This window comes from Leptodactylus fuscus, chromosome 9 (assembly GCF_031893055.1).
Source record: "Leptodactylus fuscus isolate aLepFus1 chromosome 9, aLepFus1.hap2, whole genome shotgun sequence".
Lineage (NCBI taxonomy): Eukaryota > Metazoa > Chordata > Amphibia > Anura > Leptodactylidae > Leptodactylus > Leptodactylus fuscus.
In genome coordinates, this window is record NC_134273.1 from 90147244 (window position 1) to 90168445 (window position 21202).

At 53.1% G+C, this 21202-nt stretch overlaps 1 protein-coding gene across 1 annotated transcript; it reads right to left on the reverse strand.

Moving 5' to 3' along the window:
* Positions 1-1654: 1654 nt before the first annotated feature.
* TEX264 (testis expressed 264, ER-phagy receptor) lies at positions 1655-20062 on the reverse strand. The gene is made up of 4 exons (XM_075287844.1): positions 19242-20062; positions 16094-16315; positions 10059-10215; positions 1655-3436 (listed from the first exon to the last, which is right to left on the reverse strand). The coding sequence occupies exons 1-4, from the start codon at positions 19506-19508 to the stop codon at positions 3168-3170; spliced, it is 915 nt and encodes a 304-aa protein (XP_075143945.1). The 5' UTR covers positions 19509-20062; the 3' UTR covers positions 1655-3167.
* Between the last annotated feature and the right edge of the window lie 1140 nt (positions 20063-21202).

A 21202-nucleotide genomic window follows, 5' to 3' on the forward strand; every position in this document is an offset into this window, starting at 1 on the left:
ACTGTGTGATGCCATCATGTCAATATGGAGCAAAATCTCTGAGGAATGCTTCCAGCACCTTGTTGTATCTATGCCACGAAGAATTGAGGCAGTTCTGAAGGCAAAAGGGGGTCCAACCCGTTACTAGCATGGTGTACCTAATAAAGTGGCCGGTGAGTGTATATATATATATATATATATATATATATATATATATATATACACACACACACACACACATATATACATACACACAGTATATACTCGAGTATAAGGGGGCGTTCACACAACCGTCTGTGTCCGACATGTAGTGTCCGCTCCAAATCTGGCACGGACATTAGGAGTGGACACTAGCCGTGTCCGTGACACTTGTCATTTATTTAAATGGGCATCGGGTGCGTTCTTTTGCACTCTGTGCCCTTCCTTCCCGGTCCGCAAGTTAAGATGTCCGACTTCTCAAGCGGACAGAAAAACCCGACATCTATACTGCTACCCGCTATACATATACAGTATATACACACATATACATACACACCGTATATACTCAAGTATAAGCCGAATTGTTCAGCACAGTTTTTGTGCTGAAACACCCCCCCCCCTCGGCGTATACTCAAGTCCTGTATTGGGGGGGGTCTATGAGCAGCTGCAGTAGTAATGTATAGAATCTCCCATAAAACAGTGGGAAAAAAAGAAGCTTTAAAAAAATAAAGTAAATAAAAGTTCTGAATCCCTCCTTTCCCTAGAATACATAAAAGCAGAGGGACAGAGCCCGGTCTACTGTATATAGGGGGTCTGCAGTGCTCCTGTTCTGTCAGGAAGGGGTTAATAGGAGCACTGCAGACCCCCTATATACAGCCAGGCTGAGGTCCAAGTGGGGGAAAAAAAAACCCAGTCCTCAAGCTCAGGGAAGGGGCAGAGACAACCAAACACCCCCTCCCCTCCCCCAGCACCTACTGCACCCAAAAACTCCCAACATTTTAAATTTTGAAATTTTCCAGTAGCTGCTGCATCTCCCCCCCCCCCTCAGCTTATACTCCAGTCAGTAAGTTTTCCCAGTTTTTTGTGGTAAAATGAGGGGCCTCGGCTTATATGTGAGTATATACGGTAAATATATATATAAAATCATCTATACTGCTACATGTAATATACTCACATACTGTACATCATCTATACTGCTCTGCACCTTCTTCTACACTTCCAACCTCCTCACACACAGATATATCTTTATATTTCTGCATTTTGTGCCTGTGAAGATGATCATTAATACCGAGGAAATCCCCCCATCAGTAAGAAAGTGTAACAGACCCCGCTAGGATGTGACCCGGAGATCTGACACAGAAGGTAAAGGGGGAACCTACATATATATGGCAGACTCACCGCAACAAGTAATGGCCTGAAAGAAGAACAGAAAACCCCAAAACATTACTACTATTATATAGAGAAGAAGAAGGAGGAAATATGTGCCTGTGTTATAGTAGCCAAACTCTCCAGAGCTGCGCTCACTATTCTGCCGGTGCAGTCGCTGTGTACATACATTACATTACTTATCCTGCATTATACTCCAGAGCTGCGCTCATTATATATAGACTGTATACGGCTCCTCTTGCAGTCAGTGATGTTTGGCGCGGTGTTATACACAGGATACGGAGAATATTGCAGGGGTTTATTACTCCGGGCTACAATGACAGATATGACGCCATAGTGAGAACAATAAATAACTAGTAAATATCAGACAGGAATCTTCACAAAAAAACGGCCCCATAAACTGCTGAAATCAACAGCGACACTGAGGATGGAGGAGACGCACAGACATTGTCCGAGGACTCGATCAGACCCTCAGCCAGGGTCAGGGGAGCGACTGGAGGGGTCTAGGAGGACCCAGACAATGACAAGCAATCATGGCTGACAACCCCTAGGGGCACACAGTATGAGGTGTCAGGGCTCGGTCACACAGGTGAGCAGTGAGGTGCGCTCCTCGTGGTCAGTGACTGAGCAGACTGTTGATGTCAGCGCCGTCCCTTTAATGCAGACAGCACCTCCGCCAGGACATGTCCAAGCTCTGTAGGTAAAAGGTGCCATAATGAGGGGGGGGGGGCAGAAAAAGGGCCCCTAAGAGCCCCATGTGAGCGGAGTGATGGTGTGCATGCTCTACAGAGGTGAATAGCGGTGGCCGAGCATGCACATCACAGGCACAGGCACATGGGACATTTGAGGACCTCCATTTTCATGACCTCTGAGGGTTCAGTGCCCCAGTACCATCAGTTGGTAAACCCAATAAAGGAGTCCTCCGGCCCCCACAAGTTCTTTGTACTGATATCTGATCGGTGAGTCTGACTCGTGGACCCCGCACGGATCTGATCCGGCCGCCTCCTCCAATATCCCATTAATTGTATGGCGGTACCACGTGCTGATCAGTGGGGGTCTGACCGCCCACCAATTCTGAGAACAGGGGGTCCCTGCTGTGAAGGCATCCACAGAAAAAGGGGTTAAACCCAAAATGTGCACTGTGGAGATGGCCAAAGTACAGCTACTCTCACAGGTGGGGCTAAACTGCGCCCTGTTCTCAGGATGGGTCGGGGTCTCACCAATTCATCCTCTATCCTATGGGATAAAGCAGGTTTGCGTCACCGCCCCTTTAATAATGCCAGGGCAGCAGACATGGAGGAGCCGCCCCAGGGCCAGGTCCATAGAGGGACAGTCTAATGCTCAGACACCTCCATGCTTATGGTTTCCTCGGCGCGGCTCTAGCAGGACACAGCGGGGAGATCCAGGATTCGGCGTCTTCATCTTGTGCAGTTTATTTTTCTACAACCTTGAATCCCGTGACTCCCCGAGGACGTCTCTTCTGTATTCATCAATATGTGTGAAGCGGAGCGCTGCCGTCTTTAAGTGACGCTCCGCTCCCCCGGCCCTCGCTCTCCACTCACATAATATCAGCGGAAATATCTCGCAGCTGGAAAGTTGGATCTTTAATACAAAAAGTTAAAATGAAAAAAAAAAAAAGTCTTAGGTTTTCTGCAAATAAACTCAGCGACTGTCTGTAAACTAAAGCTCCCCGCTGGAGGATGAGCGCAACGTGCCGCAGCGGCTGTGCAGGGGTGGGCGGAGCGCCTCTGTCGCTATGTGAAGGCTTTACTAACGCCTAGAATCTTGGAGACGTCTACAAGGATCCATTTAGTGTCGATCAGTCATTCCTCCGCTCGCTCTTTGTCCCAGCCCTCCGGCATCTTACTCCATTCTGTTTTTGCGTCCTGTTGAGCCTTCGCGGCCGCGGCGTTTCCGTCCAGGTCCAGTTCTTCGAAGGACGATGCGCTGGCCCCCGATTCGCTGGGGCTCTTCTCGCTGTCGGTTTGCTCTTTTCGTTGGGCACCTTCAGAAGCCTCTGCCCCTTCCTGGTTTTCTGACACCAGCTCCAGGCTTAGGGAGTCCTCTAACAGCAGGGGGTCAAGTTCGGCACCTGGGGGGGAAGAAGTCAAAGGTCAGGATGGATAGACGTGTAAATGAGAGGCACATAATTAATATGGAAACACCTGGATATTTTCAGTATGGAGTATGAGCGCCCCCCGCAGGAATCCCTGCACTTACACACCCTATTAGTGGCTGTCACCCCCAGTGCACTATTCTTGTCTGCTAGCACCCCCATTACAATGGCCGACCACAAACCTCCCAGAAGTGCTCAATGGCTGACACGTCCGGAGATGCTGCAGCTCATGGGAACACAATTAGGCCCCGCAGGCCGCTCAGAGCAGCACAAGTAACATGCAGCCTCGCGCTGACCTGAAACGGGTCCTGTGAGAACAACTGGATGCAGAATAATGCCGAACTGCGAGTGCACCTGAAATGTAGACCTGAGGGGTCCGACTACTCGACACACCCAACACCATTACCACGGGAGTATGACCGGGGTGACGCCTTGTGAAGGCCACTCCAAGGTGTCTCATCTCCTGATCAACATCTGGCTAACTGTATCAGAGACAAAAGTGCGACCCCTCACTATAGAGGATAGACCTCCATTCCAGGGCTCCTCACTATATACAGGATAGACCTCCATTCCAGGACACATCACTATATAGAGGATAGACCTCCATTCCAGGACTCCTCACTATAAAGGATAGACCTCCATTCCAGGACTCCTCACTATATAGAGGATAAACCTCCATTCCAGGACACATCACTATATAGAGGATAGACCTCCATTCCAGGACACATCACTATATAGAGGATAGACCTCCATTCCAGGACTCCTCACTATAGAGGATAGACCTCCATTCCAGGACTCCTCACTATAGAGGACAGACCTCCATTCCAGGACTCCTCACTATAGAGGATAGACCTCCATTCCAGGACTCCTCACTATATACAGGATAGACCTCCATTCCAGGACACATCACTATATAGAGGATAGACCTCCATTCCAGGACCCCTCACTATAGAGGATAGACCTCCATTCCAGGACTCCTCACTATAGAGGATAGACCTCCATTCCAGGACTCCTCACTATAGAGGATAGACCTCCATTCCAGGTCTCCTCACTATATAGAGGATAGACCTCCATTCCAGGACTCCTCACTATAGAGGATAGACCTCCATTCCAGGACTCCTCACTATATAGAGGATAAACCTCCATTCCAGGACACATCACTATATAGAGGATAGACCTCCATTCCAGGACACATCACTATATAGAGGATAGACCTCCATTCCAGGACCCCTCACTATAGAGGACAGACCTCCATTCCAGGACACATCACTAAATAGAGGACAGACCTCCACTCCAGCCTCCATTTCCACCTTGCTGTCCACCATGATATGCTGTAGAGCGGTGACATCAGGTCAGTGGATCATCTATAGTCAGAATTAAGGACAAGTTCACAAACTGCAGAATTCTGGAGCGTTGGACAAATTTGGGAACATAAAGCTCACGCGGACTTGTGATGAGATCTGTGATTGGGAAACTGCATTGATCACACCACTACGGGGAGAGTTTCCTCCTTCTGATACCAATACTTTCTTCCCCATCATGGCCGCTCTCCATCTCACCATCGCTTCTGTGATATAACATCCCTAATTTTAGTCTGACTACCCTGTATCTCCTTCCCAGGTGGGCCCCCAACCCGGCAGATTATAACATGCCATTTATTGTACCCAACGCCCATGTGGTGCGTCAGCTTCCAGCTGCCTAATAACACCCGCAGATAATAATAGAGGGAGACGGTGAGGGGTGTCAGCTTTGCATCCTGCCCCCCGCCTGCACATTAACCAAATCTGCGCCTCACTACCAGGACAAATAATGACCTTGGCTGGTAGTGAGTGCCGGGAGCCAGGACAGAGGGCAACGTAACACGAGGAGGTGACAGTGACAGCTGGTGCTGCCCACGGCTGGTGACAGAGCTCTAGGGAGTCATTAAGTGCAAAATAATGTTAATTGCGACTGACACAGCTGGAGGACTCGGTCTGCGATCCTGACTCTACAACGTCCCAGACCCCCCATAACCAGGGCAGCAAGGAGCAAAACAATGCACCCTGGGAGGTCCGGCAGAGGGAGCAGGAAGCAATTAGGAGAGACAGCGGCTCCCCGGCCCGGGGTCTGTCGCCGACCAGCGCTAAACTTTACAACAATCTATAGACTCTATACTGAAGGGGGAAGGGGTGCACTGAGAAGTATCTGCCCCCTCCTCACAGCTCCAGGATTACAGGGTGTCCTATGGAGAGGCCTTCATGTTAGGGAACAGGAGGAAGCCAAGAAAAGAAGTGTTTTCCTCCAGTAAAACTTGTGAAAAAGTAACAGAAGCCCCGACATGGAGACAGAGGAAGAGTATAAGAGAGGGGAAGAGTACAAGAGGAGTACAAGAGAAGAGGAGTACAAGAGAAGAGGAGTACAAGAGAAGAGGAGTACAAGAGAAGAGGAGTACAAGAGAAGAGGAGTACAAGAGGAGTACAAGAGAAGAGGAGTATAAGAGGAGTACAAGAGAAGAGGAGTATAAGAGGAGTGTAAGAGTGTAAGAAAAGAGGAGTACAAGAGAGGAGTACAAGAGAGGAGTACAAGAGAGGAGTACGAGAGAGGAGTACGAGAGAGGAGTACGAGAGAGGAGTACGAGAGAGGAGTACGAGAGAGGAGTACGAGAGAGGAGTACGAGAGAGGAGTACGAGAGAGGAGTACGAGAGAGGAGTACGAGAGAGGAGTACGAGAGAGGAGTACGAGAGAGGAGTACGAGAGAGGAGTACGAGAGAGGAGTACGAGAGAGGAGTACGAGAGAGGAGTACGAGAGAGGAGTACGAGAGAGGAGTACGAGAGAGGAGTACGAGAGAGGAGTACGAGAGAGGAGTACGAGAGAGGAGTACGAGAGAGGAGTACGAGAGAGGAGTACAAGAGAGGAGTACAAGAGGAGTACAAGAGGAGTACAAGAGGAGTACAAGAGGAGTACAAGAGGAGTACAAGAGGAGTACAAGAGGAGTACAAGAGGAGTACAAGAGGAGTACAAGAGGAGAGGAGTATAAGAGGATTATAAGAGGAGTACAAGAGAAGAGGAGTATAAGAGGAGTACAAGAGGAGTATAAGAGTATAAGAGAGGGGAAGAGTACAAGAGGAGTGCAAGAGGAGTGCAAGAGGAGAGGAGTATAAGAGGAGTAAAAGAGAAGAGGAGTATAAGAGGAGTACAAGAGGAGTGTAAGAGGAGTATAAGAGTATAAGAGAGAGGAAAAGTACAAGAGCAGTGCAAGAGGAGTACAAGAGGAGTACAAGAGGAGAGGAGTATAAGAGGAGTATAAGAGGAGTACAAGAGAAGAGGAGTATAAGAGGAGTACAAGAGGAGTGTAAGAGGAGTATAAGAGTATAAGAGAGGAAAAGTACAAGAGGAGTGCAAGAGGAGTGCAAGAGGAGTACAAGAGGAGTACAAGAGGAGTACAAGAGGAGTACAAGAGGAGAGGAGTATAAGAGGAGTATAAGGAGTACAAGAGAAGAGGAAGAGAAGAGGAGTATAAGAGGAGTACAAGAGGAGTGTAAGAGGAGTATAAGAGAAGGAAAGAGTACAAGAGGAGTGCAAGAGGAGTACAAGAGGAGGGAAGAGTATAAGAGAGGGGGAAGAGTACAAGGGGAGTATAAGGGGAGTGTAAGAGGAGTACAAGAGGAGGGAAGAGTATAAGAGAGGGGAAGAGTACAAGAGGAGTACGGGAAGAGTATAGGAGGAGTGTAAGAGGAGTACAAGAGAAGGGAAGAGTACAAGAGGAGTATAAGAGGAGTATAAGACAGATGAAGAGTATAAGAAGTATAAGAGGAATATAAAAGAAGTATAAGAAGTATTAGAGCAGACATTAGACTTCCTATTTCTTTAGAAATTACTCCTGGGCTTTAGTACAAAAAAAAAAAAAAAAAAAAAAAAAAAAAAAAAGCGCAATAAAATGTGAGTAAAAGACCCAATCGGTAGCTTCTCTATAACAGGAGGGTGCATGTACACGTCAGGTATGGGATCCGTGTGCAGTCCGTGTTCTCCACAGACCCCTACACTTGTGGAGTTGTGTTGGTTCTTTGGAGTTATTGTGGCGGCCATCACTCCTGAATACTCCACTGCACAATATGGAGCGATGTACGGGGGGCAGTTGTGTCACCACACGGGTCAGATGGGTATCGGGGCACGTTGTCTCTCCAGTTATTTCCACACTAGAGATATTTTCGGATTGTTGCACATTGAGCTGCCTCCACCCTGCGGTGATACCTGTAATAGGTATGAATTACAGGGCTCAGCGGACTGCAATGACCAGACACGGGTAGAATATATAAGCCATAATGATGGCCGGGGTCGCTGCTGTCTGAGGCTTCAGTATGTTCTGGACATACAATAAGAGCGGCTTCAGGGGTTGGAGTTCTCCTCTTTACTGTTACACAGAGGAAGGCAGCGACACAGAAGTAATGTCCACCCTAGGAAGCAGAAGGAGGAAAATACAAAGAGCCAACACATGTACAGGAGACCCCTGTGAGTACAGAGCGAGCCCAGACCTTCACCTCCGCACCCAAAGCTACATTTAAGGTGAGAATTTTTAAGTCACAAAGTTCGGAAAGCCTGTCCGTACTGAGGAAAGCCTTCTCACCTGATCCCCTGGCACAGCATCAAAACCACTGCCTAGTATTGTGTAATACTCCATCATAACAGCTCTGACCTGTTAAGGCAGGAACTTAAGATCTATGAAGGTGTCCTGCGGGATCCGGTGCCAGGACACGAGCTGCAGATTCTCCACATCTTGTAAGTCACCGAGAGCATCACAATGGCTCCACCGACGCCTTCTTCACCCAGCGCCCCCGGGACCATGTCTTCCCCAGGTAAGTAACACACACCAAGCCGTCCACATAACGTAACACCTGAGCTGTCAGAGCAGACGCCTCTTCCATCTCAGTGGTCAGCATGGACGCTGTGACCGGTCAGTGACTACTCCGTATACACAAGCTGTGCTGTCCTGTATGTACTGACCCTTATATCATAGTCAGGGGTCAGCATGGGCGCTGTGACCGGTCAGTGACTACCCCATATACACAAGCTGTGCTGTCCTGTATATACTGGCCCTTATATCATAGTCAGGGGTCAGCATGGGCGCTGTGACCGGTCAGTGACTAATCCATATACACAAGCTGTGCTGTCCTGTATATACTGGCCCTTATATCATAGTCAGGGGTCAGCATGGGCGCTGTGACCGGTCAGTGACTAATCCATATACACAAGCTGTACTGTCCTGTATATACTGACCCTTATATCATAGTCAGGGGTCAGCATGGACGCCGTGACCGGTCAGTGACTACTCCATATACACAAGCTGTGCTGTCCTGTATATACTGACCCTTATATCATAGTCAGGGGTCAGCATGGACGCTGTGACCGGTCAGTGACTACCCCATATACACAAGCTGTGATGTCCTGTATATACTGACCCTTATATCATAGTCAGGGGTCAGCATGGGCGCTGTGACCGGTCAGTGACTACCCCATATACACAAGCTGTGCTGTCCTGTGTGTACTGACCCTTATATCATAGTCAGGGGTCAGCATGGGCGCTGTGACCAGTCAGTGACTACCCCGTATACACAAGCTGTGATGTCCTGTATATACTGACCCTTATATCATAGTCAGGGGTCAGCATGGACGCTGTGACCGGTCAGTGACTACTCCATATACACAAGCTGTGCTGTCCTGTATATACTGACCCTTATATCATAGTCAGGGGTCAGCATGGACGCTGTGACCGGTCAGTGACTACCCCATATACACAAGCTGTGCTGTCCTGTATATACTGACCCTTATATCATAGTCAGGGGTCAGCATGGGCGATGTGACCGGTCAGTGACTACCCCGTATACACAAGCTGTGCTGTCCTGTATATACTGACCCTTATATCATAGTCAGGGGTCAGCATGGACGCTGTGACCGGTCAGTGACTACTCCATATACACAAGCTGTGCTGTCCTGTATATACTGACCCTTATATCATAGTCAGGGGTCAGCATGGACGCTGTGACCGGTCAGTGACTACTCCATATACACAAGCTGTGATGTCCTGTATATACTGACCCTTATATCATAGTCAGGTCAGCATGGACGCTGAGACCGGTCAGTGACTACTCCATATACACAAGCTGCGCTGTCCTGTATATACTGACCCTTATATCACAGTCAGGTCAGCATGGACGCTGTGACTGGTCAGTGACTACCTGTGATGTCCTGTGTGTACTTTCTATCAGTCAGTAAGAACCTTTTCGGCAGTTTGTTCTCCAGCTCTTTTGCAGGCCTGGACATTTTGGTCTTCACTCCCTATATACATGGAGGACCTTTGGACACCCGCGTCCTTGTTGCCAGTGTACCGGTTCTTCCTTCTGGCCGGCAGTAGCCATTGCATCCTGGGAACTCCTCACAAGGCCGTGTATTTTGGAGACGCTCTGATCCAGCTGTTGCATTACAATTGTGCCCTTGTCAGAGTCGATCACCTGTTTATAGTCGCAGGGGCTCAGCCTCCCCCCCCCCCCCCTCTCCCAGTGTGACTTCCCAGCATGCCATGGGAGGTGCAGCCACAGATTCCCAGTGCTATTGGGCACGTACCTTCAGACTCCGGCAGGGGCGCCTCTCCTCTCTCCTTTCGCAGCAGTTCTTTCATTTCTGGGACGTAGAAGTCGTCTTGCCGAGACAGGGGGCACATAAAGATGATTTTATCCCCTTTATAGATCTCCACATAAGGGTGGGCGCAAAGCTTCCGCTCCTGGAAGAAAACAGAGGATAGGTCATCAATATGTTATGGAAGGGGTCTGACACCCGGGACCCCACAGATCCATTACTTGAAGTGGCAGCAGTGCTTGAATGATTTCCACATTCACTTCACATTCATTCATTACATAGCCTGTTGGCAGCTCAGTCTTATTCCAGTGAATGGGGCTGAGCTGCAATACCAAGAGCAGCCACTATACCATGTACGGCGCTGTGCTTGGTACTGAAGCTGCAGCTCTGACCACAACACTACGGCCACTTGGTCCTGGACCATCACTGATCAGATATCGATGACCTAGCCCTAAGACAGCTCATCAATATTCCCGTAAACCCCTTTCTATTGGGCTGACCCCTTTAAGAGGTTGCTGAGGTCTATGCATGGAGCGCAGCGTGTCCCCGTACATGGGGTCTCCTCCTTCCGCAATGTCTGTGTGTTCCCCTTATGGCCTAATTAGAGGCGGCAGCCCCGCTGAGCCCTGCGGTGATGCTGGAGCGCTCCCCAGGAGAGCAGAGGCTCAGTCCTCTCATTAGCAGCCCCTTCTACTCCGATCTATGGAGGGGGGGGGGGGGGGATTATAGAGGCTGCAGCCTAACAATACACACACAGCCATGACAGACCCATACACACCGCACTACAGGCACATCATCAGGGGCTACATCGAGGCTTACAAAACGGAATAATGATACGTGGGAAGCGGAGGGAGTGCTACATGCTGGGGGTTGGAGTGTCAAGAACTGGGCAAGAACCGAGCAATTGCCATATACTGCCTGTGTATCTGCGTCTATGGCCGTGCACTCGTGGCACCTAGGCACTACGTTTGGGCCGGTTTTCTCTTGTTGGTTGCCGTCTTGTTCTGTGAAGACACAGCCGATATCCGGTGTTTGTACAATGACACGTGTTCGGGGCACATCTGGCCCCCATGACAGTCCCTGCCTGAAGCAGAGGGGACACCCGTCTTCTAAATTTACAACAATATTGGCCGTATCTACACCGTCATTCACAGACAATTATCAGATCGGGGCTATATATAGATGCAAACACACGTATGACATGTCTAAAGCAGTAGTGTATAGATATGAGCGGGGGGCCGGCGGCAGCTGTTCTCCCCTCGGTGCCTCAGACACCAATACTCACTGCAAACTCATTAAAATTTTATTCCCAGCTGGATCTGACTCATTAAAATACAAGTTACATCCTGACAATCCGAGGAACGGCGCGGACAGCCCGACCACTGACGCCTGGGGGAGGGCAGCGAACGCCTCGGGAGAGGATGGTGGGGTGAAAGAGAGAAGGAGAGACGGCAAAATGTGGGGGGAGCGAAGGCAACAGGTACAGGCCGAGGAGTGCGGACAGGGCTCAGACTCATCCTCAGGCTAAAAAACAAGGAGGCGAGGAAGGAGCGCAGGCCGGAGTCTCCTGGAGAGGGGAATCCTCTTTGTCTTGAAAGCTCTGTTGGATCTCACAATGAGAAGATCTTAAGAGAACTTGTCCCCGGCACCTTCCTGAGGCAGAGAGAGGGATTCAGCCTAATACCGTCCTCCTCCTTCCTCTACCCCAGGGAATACTTCATCCTCAGCCCCCCCCCCCCCCCCTCCTCGCAGGAGCCGCAGGAGACGTACACAAAGCAAGATGGAAACAATAAGAAAGCAGCGCAGGAGCCGGTGATGGACGGAACGTAATGCCGGCAGACAGGCAGTAAATAGTAAATGGAGGAGAAGATGAGGGACAAGTAAGAAATAATAAGACGCGGGGAAATGGGAAGTAGCGTCAGGCGAGACGACAGCGCAGTACGGGGGCAGAGAAGACGACGGCTCTCCGCAGCGCCCACTCCCGGCTCTCCCCTCCTCCCGCCTTTATCTTTCCTTTTTTCCATCCGCTTCTCTTGGTCTCAGATCTCATTTTCACCTGAGAACAAACAGCAGGTGGCAATTTACACTTCTCTTAGCCAAGCCAGGAAGGCCCCTCCTCAGCCCGAAATACTGGCGGACACAGCGAAGGGTTAACCCCGCTCCTTATAGAGATCGCGCGCTATAGGAACCAAAGCCAGCAACACCTAAATACACAGGAAGAGCGCCCCACACTGGCCGGGCAGTCAGTGTCTGCGAGGTGCTGGTGTGTAGATATAGAATAGGAGGGACTGACATAAGACTGATCTAAGCAGCGCTGCAGCAGGAGCGGCCAAATAATAATAATGGGGTGAATGGGCAGAAATGTCTTATGGTATACCCAGCCCTATGTCATTGAGAAGTTCTGACAACGTCAGACTGTGTCCCTGCTGGTCACACAGTCTCCCCCTCCCCCCCTGCTGGTCACACAGTGCCCCCTCTCCATCCCCCTGCTGGTCACACAGTGCCCCCTCTCCATCCCCCTGCTGGTCACACAGTGCCCCCTCTCCATCCCCCTGCTGGTCACACAGTGCCCCCTCTCCATCCCCCTGCTGGTCACACAGTGCCCCCTCTCCATCCCCCTGCTGGTCACACAGTGCCCCCTCTCCATCCCCCTGCTGGTCACACAGTGCCCCCTCTCCATCCCCCTGCTGGTCACACAGTGCCCCCTCTCCATCCCCCTGCTGGTCACACAGTACCCTCTCCCCATCCCCCTGCTGGTCACACAGTGCCCTCTCCCCATCCCCCTGCTGGTCACATAGTGCCCCCTCTCCATCCCCCTGCTGGTCACACAGTGCCCTCTCCCCATCCCCCTGCTGGTCACACAGTGCCCCCTCTCCATCCCCCTGCTGGTCACACAGTGCCCCTTCTCCATCCCCCTGCTGGTCACACAGTGCCCTCTCCCCATCCCCCTGCTGGTCACACAGTGCCCCCTCCCCATCCCCCTGCTGGTCACACAGTGCCCCCTCTCCATCCCCCTGCTGGTCACACAGTGCCTCCTCATTCATCCCCCTCCAAGTCACATAGTGTCCCCATCTCCCTGCTGGTCACACAGTCTCCCCCTCCCCTACTGCTGGTCACACAGTGCCCCCTCTCCATCCCCCTGCTGGTCACACAGTGCCCCCTCTCCATCCCCCTGCTGGTCACACAGTGCCCCCTCTCCATCCCCCTGCTGGTCACACAGTGCCCCCTCTCCATCCCCCTGCTGGTCACACAGTACCCTCTCCCCATCCCCCTGCTGGTCACACAGTGCCCTCTCCCCATCCCCCTGCTGGTCACACAGTGTCCCCTCTCCATCCCCCTGCTGGTCACACAGTGCCCCCTCATTCATCCCCCTCCAAGTCACATAGTGTCCCCATCCCCCTGCTGGTCACACAGTCTCCCCCTCCCCTACTGCTGGTCACTCTGTTCCTCCCCCATCTCGAGATGCTCTTTACAGAAGACCACCATCTATGATCACAGAATTCCCCCTTAGGGTATATAAAAATGGGTTTTCTAAACTGGACAACCCCCATAGGTCAGCTTCACATGCATGTCAGCCATATTTCCGAGACATAGCACCGGCACCCGTCTCATCCAAGCGCTGCAGTCTCTGACCCGACGGGTCCGGGGCATGTAATGATCTTTTCTAAAGAACATATTACTAATATGCAAGTCCTGGAAAAGCCCTTGAAGTCGTCAAATGCTGCTGACCCCTCTACCCGAGACTTGCGGCATCAGACAGGTCATAGAGGGCAGGTCCAAAGGTTTTCATCAGACAGATGCCTGACGGTTATGACCATTGCTAATCTGCATTACAGGAGGATCCTCCATCACTATCAGACCCCTTGGTTCACTCTACAAGGTCTCAGCGGTCGGTGCTGGTAACCCTGGAGCCGGTGAGGAGATTCTGGGACATTCTTATGCTCTTCAATACTCAATTCTCCTTCAGACATCGAGCAGCGAAGCTCAGAAACACGAGGAAGAAAAGCTGCTCTGTAACGCCACCTACAGGCGACTGCACGGTAAGACTCCACATAGAGTGCAACAGCTTCTACAGGAGGTGCGAGCTGGTCACCCCCCATCTATGTATGTACATGTGACTATGACTGATAAGCGCAGAGCCCCCGCCTGTAAATCCTGACATGTAGGGATCAGTGTAGTGATGGGCAGCACAATGCTAAACCAACGCTGCAGGAACGGTCACTAAGTCACTGCCAAAATGGAAATATGGAATAAGTCTATAGGCAGCCGGGACTGTCCCTGCTGCACCTGCCCCGGCATTAGGAAATCTGCCCCAATGCAAGTAAAACATGACAAAAAACCTGCGTAGGAAAGTGGGGACTGCTGCGGCGTAGGGCGGTGCCATGTGACTGTATTATAGAGATTGTGCTGTAAAGGGTTTGTCCGGAATAACCCTTTATTTATATATGAGGTGTCTCCCAGCGCGGTCCTGCAGCTCCGGTGTCTCCCAGCGTGGTCCGGTCCTGCAGCTCTGGTGTCTCCCAGCGCGGTCCGGTCCTGCAGCTCCGGTGTCTCCCTGCGCGGTCCGGTCCTGCAGCTTCGGTGTCTACCAGCGCGGTCCGGTCCTGCAGTTCCGGTGTCTCCCAGCGCGGTCCGGTCCTGCAGCTTCGGTGTCTCCCAGCGCGGTCCGGTCCTGCAGCTCCCGTGTCTCCCAGCGCGGTCCGGTCCTGCAGCTCCCGTGTCTCCCAGCGCGGTCCGGTCCTGCAGCTCCTGTGTCTCCCAGCGCGGTTCGGTCCTCCAGCTTCGGTGTCTACCAGTGCGGTCCGGTCCTGCAGCTCCGGTGTCTCCCAGCGCGGTCCGGTCCTGCAGCCCCAGTGTCTCCCAGCGCGGTCCCCGGTCCTGCAGCTCCGGTGTCTCCCAGCGTGGTCCGGTCCTGCAGCTCCGGTGTCTCCCAGCGCGGTCCGGTCCTGCAGCTTCGGTGTCTACCAGTGCGGTCCGGTCCTGCAGCTCCGGTGTCTCCCAGCGCGGTCCGGTCCTGCAGCCCCAGTGTCTCCCAGCGCGGTCCCCGGTCCTGCAGCTCCGGTGTCTCCCAGCGTGGTCCGGTCCTGCAGCTCCGGTGTCTCCCAGCGCGGTCCGGTCCTGCAGCCCCAGTGTCTCCCAGCGCGGTCCCCGGTCCTGCAGCTCCGGTGTCTCCCAGCGTGGTCCGGTCCTGCAGCTCCGGTGTCTCCCAGCGCGGTCCGGTCCTGCAGCTCCCATGTTTGCCTCCAGTAGAGGTCCCTGCTGCACGTGACTGCAGCCTCAGCAGCCTAAGGACAGGACATGGGACGTCACTACCTGGAACGGGGACAGGTGAGCATGGGTCCGACGCTCTACTCACTTCTATGGGCCTTTAATCTCTGGAGGTGCCCACCGCCCCACAGCACTGGGGCCCCATTCACAAGGGGACTGTGGAGTCCCATGTTCCACTGACCCCCAGTGATCACATACAACCCCTTTAACCCTCAGAGTGATTCAGTCTCTAGAGCGCCACTATTTAGTGATTTTGCGCACGTGGCCAGGGCTGGTTTGGGTCGTTAGAATCATTTTTTGCCTTTTATTATTATATGTAGGTGTGTTATTGGGGATACTAAATGTGCTGCCCTCTTGTAGCGCCCACTGAGCACACATAGGCAGGAGAAGAGATGACGGGAGTCATTGTAAGCTGCATCCATCTTCTTCTCCAGGCCTGCAGCCTTAAAGGGCTTTTCCAGGATTATTAATATCTTTAGGTCATCAATTGAGGCCTAGCAGGGGTTAAACTCTTGCGACCCCCAGCAGAGGAGGTCACAGTGCTGGGGGGGGGGGGGGGGGGGGACGCCTTACCGATCACAGCACCATACATTAAATAGCTGTTTCTGGCATTGCAGCTCAGCCCAATTACTTGAATGGGACTGAGCTGTGAACGGGAGGTGTGACCCCCCCCCCCTTAAACATGCACAGATGTAGAGTCGCCGCTCATGTGATGCCTCATGGCTCTAGGCAGCGGCCGCCATCTTCCCTCCTACCTTGACGTATTTCTCCAGCGCGGGGTGCACCCTGGTGGTGGCCAGCTGTATGGAGAAGGGGGTGGTGTAAGGAAAGGTGGCCATCACCGCGTGGTTCACTTCAGGCAACACGCAGAACTTGAAGCCATGTTTGCGGAATATTCGGACGTGATCAGGCAGCGGCTTCTCGTCGCCCTCGCTGAGGATACTGCCCACGATGTACCGACAAAACTCCACAGGGACCTGCAAACAACAACAAAAGATTCATTACAGCTGCAAGAACCAGCGAGGCAAGAACAACTGGGGGGGGGGGGAAGAGAGACAGCCCATCCCCCACCACACCCGACCTCCATGTTTATGTATAAATACTGCTCTGTATACACACCCAGGGCTGCAGCACAGGGCGACACCTCAGGGTGATCCGGCTGCGGGCGGTGTAGATGTCCTCTGCCAGGGGCGACCTCCATGACACCCCCAACTCCTCCACACAATGCTGGGTTGTAATCACCACACAAGCTGCATGGTGACCTATACTCCAGTCACATCCAAAGCTGTTGTAGAGTAAAAAAAAGTTTTGCAACTTTCTAATGACTTTGTGCTTCACTGCAAGACCTAAGAGACTTCACGACACGTACCACAATGCACCGCAGCGAAGCTGATCTGCACAGACACAATTAAAGAGGAGCCGTACAGGGACAGCTCTGGATGCGACTAGAGTATGTGATGTAACTTAAGAGCAATAGCAGATAAGAAGTACAGCAGGTATATACTGTGACGCTGCCCGTGGCCCGCCGCTCCATCATCTTGCACCGCGGCACAGTCACAGATAATATCCCTTCATGGCGTCTTCCCTGGCATGAGATTGGGCTGTGGATCTGGCAGAGCGTGCGCTGCACCTGGGCCCTCCACCTTGTACCGTGACGTCCCCCCGAGACCTGCTACACCTATCCAGGGGGAGCCCTGCTGCTATAATAAGCTGAGGCCCCGCGGGGCCCGCTCATGTGTATTTCTGCTGTGTACCTATCAGTCCAGGGTGCAACCCAGTGTAAATTATTACACCAGAAAAAGCCACCGGCTAATGACGCTCAATTACACACGTAAGACAGAAACCACCGAGGGAGGGGGTAATGTGTAATGGCAAGCCATGGGGGGGGGTGATAACAAGTAACAGCAGGCCATAGGCCATGGAAGGGGGTGATAACACGTAACATGTAAGGCCAACAGTAGAGATGAGCGAACACTGTTTGGATCAGCCGATCCGAACAGCACGCTCCCATAGAAATGAATGGAAGCACCTGTGACGCCGGACGCCAGCAAAGTGTACGTGCCAAGTGCTTCCATTCATTTCTATGGGAGCGTGCTGTTCGGATCGGCTGATCCAAGCAGTGTTCGCTCATCTGTAGCCAACAGCATAGGGGCCGGGGGACAGGAAAATAGCAGTTTTTTATGTTTTTATTCCCCCGGTTCTCAGATTATTATACTCTGGGGTCTGAAAAGATATATAGAGTATAATAATTGTTTATGGGTGTCCACAGTGGAGCATAATACTGTGTGCAGGGGCCACTATGGGACATAATACTGTGCGCAGGGGCCACTATGGGACATAATACTGTGCGCAGGGGCCACTATGGGACATAATACTGTGTGCAGGGACCACTATGGGGCATAATACTGTGTGCAGGGGCCACTATGGGACATAATACTGTGCGCAGGTGCCACTATGGGACATAATACTGTGCGCAGGTGCCACTATGGGACATAATACTGTGCGCAGGGGCCACTATGGGACATAATACTGTGCGCAGGGGCCACTATGGGACATAATACTGTGCGCAGGGGCCACTATGGGACATAATACTGTGCGCAGGGGCCACTATGGGACATAATACTGTGTGCAGGGGCCACTATGGGGTATAATACTGTGTGCAGGGGCCACTATGGGGTATAATACTGTGTGCAGGGGCCACTATGGGACCTAATACTGTGTGCAGGGGCCACTATGGGACCTAATACTGTGTGCAGGGGCCACTATGGGACCTAATACTGTGTGCAGGGGCCACTATGGGACCTAATACTGTGTGCAGGGGCCACTATGGGACCTAATACTGTGTGCAGGGGCCACTATGGGACCTAATACTGTGTGCAGGGGCCACTATGGGACCTAATACTGTGTGCAGGGGCCACTATGGGACATAATACTGTGTGCAGGGGCCACTATGGGACATAATACTGTGTGCAGGGGCCACTATGGGACATAATACTGTGTGCAGGGGCCACTATGGGACATAATACTGTGTGCAGGGGCCACTATGGGACATAATACTGTGTGCAGGGGCCACTATGGGGTATAATACTGTGTGCAGGGGTCACTATGGGACATAATACTGTGTGCAGGGGCCACTATGGGACATAATACTGTGTGCAGGGGCCACTATGGGACATAATACTGTGTGCAGGGGCCACTATGGGACATAATACTGTGTGCAGGGGCCACTATGGGGGATAATACTGTGTGCAGGGGCCACTATGTGACATAATACTGTGTGCAGGGGCCACTATGGGGGATAATACTGTGAGCAGGGGCCACTATGGGGGATAATACTGTGAGCAGGGGCCACTATGGGGGATAATACTGTGAGCAGGGGTCACTATGGGGGATAATACTGTGTGCAGGGGTCACTCCTTATTTTCGGCTGTGTTTTAGTGTTCACTGTTTTTAGAATAGTGTAATTTTAATTTTGCTAACAATTTGAATGTAGGCCCCTCTTGATCTTGAGGCCCTAAGCTGAAGTCTAGTTAGCCTAATGGTAATGGTAGGCCCCCCTCCACCCCACCATGGGCACCCCCCATGCCCCCCTCTACCCACCATGGGCACCCTCCATGCCCCCCTCTACCCACCATGGGCACCCTCCATGCCCCCCTCCACCCCGCCATAGGCACCCCCCATGCCCCCCTCCACCCCGCCATAGGCACCCCCCATGCCCCCCTCCACCCCGCCATGGGCACCCCCCATGCCCCCCTCTACCCCGCCATGGGCACCCTCCATGCCCCCCTCCACCCCGCCATGGGCACCCCCCATGCCCCCCTCTACCCCGCCATGGGCACCCTCCATGCCCCCCTCCACCCCGCCATGGGCACCCCCTATGCCCCCCAGGCTCACTCCTCTCACCTTCATGGGGTTGTCGTAGTAGACTCCTATGGACACCAGTTTCGGGGCCAGGCTGACGCTCTCCGTGTACAGGTTCCCGCTCTCGTCATAGGGCCCCACACGGAACTTGTAGGCTACGACCACCCCGCGGATAGGGGGCGGCCCGGCCCTCACCTCCACCTCAGTCAGCAGCCCCGAGTACACGGCCAGCCCGAAGAGCGTGAGGAGGAGGAGGGCGACCAGCGCGGCGATCAGCGAGATCAGGACCCACTCCGGTACAGCGCCCATCGCGGAGACACCGGAGGAGACAGCGGGGCAGGAGGCGGCGGAGAGACCGGAGAGGAGCGGGGCAAGAGGCGGCGGAGAGATCGGAGAGGAGCGGGGCAGGAGGCGGCGGAGAGATCGGAGAGGAGCGGGGCAGGAGGCGGCGGAGAGACCGGAGAGGAGCGGGGCAAGAGGCGGCGGAGAGACCGGAGAGGAGCGGGGCAGGAGGCGGCGGAGAGATCGGAGAGGAGCGGGGCAGGAGGCGGCGGAGAGATCGGAGAGGAGCGGGGCAAGAGGCGGCGGAGAGATCGGAGAGGAGCGGGGCAGGAGGCGGCGGAGAGATCGGAGAGGAGCGGTGCAGGAGGCGGCGGAGAGATCGGAGAGGAGCGGGGCAGGAGGCGGCGGAGAGGAGTGGGGCAGGAGGCGGCGGAGAGACCGGAGAGGAGCGGGGCAGGAGGCGGCGGAGAGACCGGAGAGGAGCGGGGCAGGAGGCGGCGGAGAGACCGGAGAGGAGCGGGGCAGGAGGCGGCTCACCTCACCTGTGCCCAGCGCGGATCTGACTGTACCTATCACACGGAGTCATGTGACCGCCTTCATGACGTCAACGGATCATGTGACCTCCGAAGTGAAAGGCGGGAAAAGTGGAGCGTGAGACGCCTGACTGACCCGAGTCTGACTGAAATATGGCTGATACCTGAAGTTCTGTGGCCGCAGGCTGTACAGTGTGATAGAGGTCAGTGGTAGTCACAGCCCCGCCTACACAGAGCCCGCCCACTACACTGTGCTAGAGGTCAGTGGTAGTCACAGCCCCGCCTACACAGAGCCCGCCCACTACACTGTGCTAGAGGTCAGTGGTAGTCACAGCCCCGCCTACACAGAGCCCGCCCACTACACTGTGCTAGAGGTCAGTGGTAGTCACAGCCCCGCCTACACAGAGCACGCCCACTACACTCTGGAGATGAATAGGCTGGTAATGAACAACCTGTGGAGGTGGGGGTGGGGCGGGTGTATTGGGATAAATATAACAGTCCGTGGAGTCTCATCTTCCTCTTAGTTGGTGACCGCTATATGGGGAGGTGGGGGTGGGGCGGGTGTATTGGGATAAATATAACAGTCCATGGAGTCTCATCTTCCTCTTCGTTGGTGACCGCTATATGGGGAGGTGGGGGGGGGCGGGTGTTTTGGGATAAATATAACAGTCCATGGAGTCTCATCTTCCTCTGGTTTGGTGGCAGCTGGACACGTATTGGGCAGCGATCTCCACAGTGGCCTCTTCTTCTCCCAGTAGGATGTAGAGTTTCCTCTTCTCCCAGTCTGGGATGTGGGCAGAGAGTCTTTGGTAGTAGATGGCCCTCACAGCTGAGTATTTGGTGCAGTGTAGCAGGAAGTGGGTCTGGTCTTCTAGGGCCCCCTGGTCACAGTGCTGGCACAGTCTCTTCTCCCGTGGCTTGTACGTCTGCCTGTATCGCCCCGTCTCTATCTCTAGGTTGTGGGCGCTCAGTCTGTACCGGCTCAGGGTCTGTCTGTGCTTGGGGTGGCGTATTCTCTCCAGGTAGGTGGCCATGGTGTAGTCCCTTTGTAGGGATTGGTACACATTGGTGAGTTTCTTGGAGTTATTTATTTCGTTTCTCCATTCTTCAATGTACCGCTCTCTGTTTGCCTCTGTGGTCGCCTTTATTTCGGCCTTGGTTATCATCTGTTGGTGTTTTTGGTTTGGT

What these genes read in the sequence shown, in the direction of transcription:
- TEX264 (XM_075287844.1), bottom strand. Translation starts at nt 19,508, where the DNA reads ATGGGCGCTGTACCGGAGTGGGTCCTGATCTCGCTGATCGCCGCGCTG. An exon ending in ACTACGACAACCCCATGAAG is followed by an intron (nt 16,316 to 19,241) that starts GTGAGAGGAGTG and finishes TGTTGTTTGCAG; the next exon opens with GTCCCTGTGGAGTTTTGTCG. An exon ending in GCCCCTGCCGGAGTCTGAAG is followed by an intron (nt 3,437 to 10,058) that starts GTACGTGCCCAA and finishes CTTCCCCCCCAG; the next exon opens with GTGCCGAACTTGACCCCCTG.